The sequence below is a fragment of the Otolemur garnettii genome, unplaced genomic scaffold (assembly GCF_000181295.1).
Source record: "Otolemur garnettii isolate 467f Iridium unplaced genomic scaffold, OtoGar3 scaffold00021, whole genome shotgun sequence".
Lineage (NCBI taxonomy): Eukaryota > Metazoa > Chordata > Mammalia > Primates > Galagidae > Otolemur > Otolemur garnettii.
The window spans coordinates 2458724-2464088 of record NW_003852416.1 but is presented as its reverse complement, the minus strand read 5'-3'; the positions used below and the strand labels follow the sequence as shown (position 1 = coordinate 2464088).

General features: G+C 46.8%; 1 protein-coding gene across 1 annotated transcript in view; it reads left to right on the top strand.

Annotated features, from left to right (window-relative positions):
• Positions 1-428: 428 nt before the first annotated feature.
• Positions 429-5365, top strand: part of SEC23IP (SEC23 interacting protein) — a 53720-nt gene continuing 48783 nt past the window's right edge. The window contains exon 1 of the mRNA XM_023511765.1: positions 429-692. Coding sequence (XP_023367533.1) covers positions 530-692 — 163 coding nt within the window. The 5' untranslated portion in view covers positions 429-529. The remainder of the gene's footprint in view (positions 693-5365) is intronic.

Below are 5365 nucleotides of genomic sequence, written 5' to 3'. Positions count from 1 at the left end.
ATTCTTCTGCCTCAGCCTCCCAAGTAGCTGGGACTACAGGCGCCCGCCACAACGCCCGGCTATTTTTTGTTGCAGTTTGGCCGGGGCTGGGTTTGAACCCGCCACCCTCGGTATATGGGGCCGGCGCCCTACTCACTGAGCCACAGGCGCCTCCCATCTCGTGGGTACTTTTAGGAAGACCATAGCGCCCCCCTCCACCCCTGATTAAGCGTCAGTTCGTGCATTGAGCCTGAATCCACAGGGGAAGCTCCCGAACGCTCCGGTCCCAGCCTTGGCCCTGAGCCTCCAGCTGCGCCTGCGCAGCGGCTGAGCGTGTTTCGTGTTATGTTTGGGCTTGAAGCCGGAGTCGCCATGCTGATTTTTGGCGGCACCCGCTCCGGTAAGGGAGAGAGGGCAGCTGACCCGCGGCTAGGCGTTCTGGCTGCTGTGCGCAAGTGCGGAACTGCGCTGGCCCCGAGGCTGAGTGGTTTCCGGTCGGTGGTGCCTCACCGGCTGCCTGGAGACGTGTAACGGACGGTAGACCGCCGCCATGGCCGAGAGGAAACCTAACGGTGGCAGCGGGGGCGCCTCCGCCTCCTCGTCGGGCACTAACTTACTCTTCTCCTCCTCGGCCACGGAGTTCAGCTTCACTGTGCCCTTCATCCCAGTCACCCAAGCCGCTTCCGCCTCTGCCTCCCTGCTCTTGCCCGGAGGTAGTAAGGGGAGGGCGGTCCCGGGAGGCCCGAGTGTGGGGGAAGGTGGGCGGGGGCTGTGGGGTAGCGAGAGCAGGCTGGAGGGTTTTCTTTCGCCTCGACCCACCCTCGGGGTAGCTTGCCAGGACCTCCAGGGGCCAAGTTTGGGTGGGCCGGGGGCTTTGGGATCTTGGAGGCGGGGAACAGGTGATGAGGCTTGCTCTTCGTCCACTGAACCCGGTTTTCAGACTTGTCCAGAGTGCTGGACATCCTTGTACTGGCATGCCAGGTGCTAGCAGGGGATGTGAGTAAATTGGATAATGGCCCTTCTAGGATCTAGTAGGCTACTCCTACTAGGAGAGTCTTAGGTAAGAGTAGGATATTTCCTAGGATATAGTAAGATGTCTGCTGGGGTGGACAGTCTCCTGGGATACAGTGGGCTGTCTCCTTCTGGAATACTGTAGGCTATCTCTTAGAATACATTAAGGTATTTCTTGTGCCCTTCTGGGCTGGACACGTAATGTTTGCACAGTAGAGATACAGAAGGCATTTCTTGTGTTTCCAGACAGTCCATCTTCTGTAAGAAGCTTTTTCTTCTTTGTGCTCCCCTGGCTCATTATTCATATATTATTGTCTAGGGAGATTGCCTTTTGATGATTAGGTGGCATAACCCAGGGCATGATGATGAGGAGCACAGACTGGGGTTCATTCCTGACCCTGCTAGTTAGTAACTTGCTGGGTGATCACAGACATGTTACTTTACCTTTTTCTGTGCTTCAGTTTCTGTAGAGGAGCAGCCTCTTCGGATTGTAATGAGAAGTGCATTAATTTTGGTAAAGCACCAAGTAGTGTGATATACTGTTTGTGAAATAAATGTATCTCCCTTTCCATTTGGACTGTGAGTTTCTAGAAGTTTGCAATCATGATAGGTCCCTTTTAAATCCTGATTTTTTTTTTTCAGTGAATAATTTATTCTTGCTTAGAGAACTAAGGAAAGTTTCATGGAGACGTGAAGAAGGGCAAACTGGATGCAGGTGCACGTGAAAGTGCCTTCCCTTGTGTTATGTTTTTTCCTGGTGTTTATGACCACCTGACATATACACGCATTAGTTTATTTTTCCCCACTCAAATGTAAGCTCCATGAAATCCCGGACTTAGCTTTATTTACCATTATATCCCCAGTGCTTAGATTAGTGCCTGGTGTACGGTAGACCACTTATATAGTATTCATAGCTGTTTCTTGAATGGGAGTCAGGGATGTGTATATCTTGTTTTGACAGTGTGGTCAGAAGGTTAGGTATTGCCATCTTTGCGGAAGAACCAGCATGACTGGAGCAGGATGCCAGAATAAATAATCTCATACCTGGGGTTTGTGTAGTCCTCTGCTTCATGAATGTTTGGTTCATGTCCATCTTCCTTATATTATAGTGTTTGCTGTGTGTGTGTCATTATTAGTCAGTGCTAAACATTTTCATTATTAAGTATAGGATATCTGTCTTTAAAACTCTTGTTTCTTAGAGACAGGGTTTTTTATTTTTTTTGTAGAACATTAATAATTTTTAGAAGTAAAATTCTATAGTAAGTATTTTTCTACCTCTAAAAAAATGATTGCATAGTTAGAAACCCATTTGGAGAATTTCTAGAGACAAGAGAAGAACTTGTCTCCTTAGAAGCAGTAGTTAATTTTATCAGTGAATGTTGGTGCCCGAATAAAAACAGCTGGGACCCCGGTGAAGGTACAAAAGCCTACAAGAGGTGGGCTTCCCATAGGTGCAGGGAGAGCCTTGAGCAACCTCTGTGGTGGCCTTTTATTGAAGTATCATACAGCAGGTGTGAGGGTCCACATACTGGAACTATGGGCTTAATGATTGCTACGTGCTCTTTTCCCACGGGGTCAACTCCCACCTTGGTATACCACAAATGTTCAATGTATAACACCTGCTTGCTAACAAGCAACCGATCTTATATCATTAACGCCTGCAGCTGCTTGAGGACTTGCCTCCGGGCAGCCAAACATCTCCGTGCTGGCTCGGAGATTGTCTCACTCCTAGGGCCTTAGGAACTAGTTGCTGCTTCTGTTAGACTGGTGCTTGGTCTCCTACAAGTGAAAGAGATAGATTGGAAGCAATTTTATGCAGTTGACAAACATGGCATGAGCAGCTTTATTCATCAGACTCTGTTCCACATGTCAGGGAGACACAAGAGCAGATAGCTCTACTCTCAGCAACTGCATGGTGTGTATGCATACACAAATATTCACTCTGGAAGCAGAGGTGATGCAGGTTTAGAACAGTTAGAGGGATTGATAGGCTGCAGTGAATGCTGAGGGTCTCAGGCTGGCATAGTGGGGAGTGGACATCCATTAGGCCTTTAAGGTCTCATAGAGGAGGAGACGCTGGTGCTGAGTGTTGAAGGGGTGCATAGAAATGAGAGAGTCTGGAGGCATGAGAAGATCTGCAGATTTGGCAGGAGTTGGTGATGGATGGTATGGGACAGGGATGAAGCTGTCCTCTGTCTCCTCTCCTGTCTTTCTTCCCATTCTTCACTGCTCCTCAGGAAGATCACTGCAACTATAGTGTCTACAGGGGAGAGGCTCCAGTGGTCTGTAGACCTCATACACCATAGTCAGGAATTTGTAGTTAACCCTGTGGAGTTAAAGGGAGTGAAATTAGAGATGTGTTTCAAAGAAACTGGAGTTTTCTCTGGTTACACTGGAATAAGGCTGACTGTAGCAAGAGCATTCTGTCTAGCGGCCAAGATGAAAGTCAGGCAGGACTGAATGGCAGTCTAGCCCAAATCAACCACATAGAGCATGAAGGTCAGGGAGAAGATGTGAGAATTTTTTAGACTATACAGTTGTAGGGATTTAGTGACTCTCAGGAGGCCAGACTGTCAGCTCCGTCTGTGTGCACAGAGGCCCATTCTTGTTTAGTCTAAAAAAATTTTTTTTCAGAGTTCTCACTCTGTCACCCAGGGTGGAGCACAGTGGCACAATCATAGGTCACTGCAGCCTTGTTCCACTGGGCTGACGTGATCCTTCTGGAAGCCTGAGCTTTCCAAGTTCCTGGTGTGAGCTTGTTCAGTTTTAGAAGAAGCTCTGCACCTGGTACATCATGGTTCCTATCTAGATATTTCTTTTTTTTTTTTTTTGGCCGGGGTTGGGTTTGAATCTGCCACCTCTGGTATATGGGGCTGGCACCCTACTCCTTTGAGCTATAGGTGCCTCCCCCCCCCCTTTTTTTTTTTAGCTGGGGCTGGGCTTGAACCTGCCACCTCCGGCATATGGGACCAGCATCCTATTCCTTTGAGCCACAGGCACTGCCCTAGATATTTCTTGAATGAGTATTTGAATAATTAAGTGAAGGATATGAGAGAAAGGAAGGAGGGAGTCTGGGAGACTTGAGCTTTCTGATTTGAATGTCTGGAAGGGTGTAGCCAAACCTCTATTGAGATAGTAAGATACGGTAAAAGGAGCTCAGGTTAGAGAATAAATTCGGTTTTAGGCTTACTAACTTTGAGGTATATGTGGATGAGTCTGCCAAAAGTATTGAGGAAGTTGTTGGAAAATAGGTTCTGGACCACATGAGAACAGTTGGGGGTTTGAGATGGAGTTTGGAGTGTCACAAGCATACAAGTGCTTATAAAATTATGGCTCTAGATGCTATGTGTTGCTGTGTATGAAACTAAGAAGTGCTCCTGAGCTAAGGTTAGCAGTATGTGGAGATTAGCGTTTCATTTGTAATTGATACTAATCAGAAATAAGTTTCTTGGACTAGGTTAATCTAGAGTTTTCTCATGGATGAAAGATATCACTGAGGTTTTTTCTCATGGTTTTGATTGTTGGGAAATGAACTAAGAAGCACTAAAAAAGAGGGGTGGAAACTGAAAATATATCAGAGAAGTGGAATGACACAAGCAGACAAAGGGCTTCTGCAGGAAATGATGTTTTAGTTACAAAGACACTAATGAGAGGAGTATTTTGAATAGTAGAGTATTTTAGTTAAGTTGCTGTGTGCAAATTATAATTGGTACAACCTAGAAGCTCAAGCCCAAGTCTCTATGAGCCCAGTGGCCTCCTTTAATAGACATCAGGAAAGAGCCCAGGACTTGGAAGAAGGTTGCCCTTTGGCAGGTCTTCGGGGGCAAGTGTGCCTGTGTGTGGAGAGTGGGTCTGTCCTTCCCATGGGCTCCATGTCACCAGTAAAGAAATAAGAGTCAGTGAAACAAAAGCCAGAAGATTAACAGGAGGAAGTTAAAAGCTATAAGCTAAGGGTGCATAAAAGTTTACTAAGAAATAGGTGGACTTCTGAGGTGACAAGGAGGGAAAATGCTCTTATTTTATAATTTGGTAGTAGAAGAGAAATTGGTGTTGATGCCCATAGTGATCTTCCTGAGGAGCAGGAAGGGCAAAGGAAAGTGAGGAATCCCTTGGTTGGAAAGTGACTTTTCTAGCAATTTGTGTTCTGTAATGATATATGATTGTGATGCTGCATGATTTTAGGGGTGGCAAATAGTGGTTGACCTACTTTGCTTTGGGGATATAAAATGCCTCATGTTCACTTGTACAAAAGTGCTTTGTAGGTAAGAGCTGTGACACGGTCCTTGTCAGCAGCATGAAGACCTGTGCTTTAGGCTCGGCGCCTGTGGCTCAACCGGCTAAGGCGCCAGCCATGTACACCTAAGGTGGCGGGTTC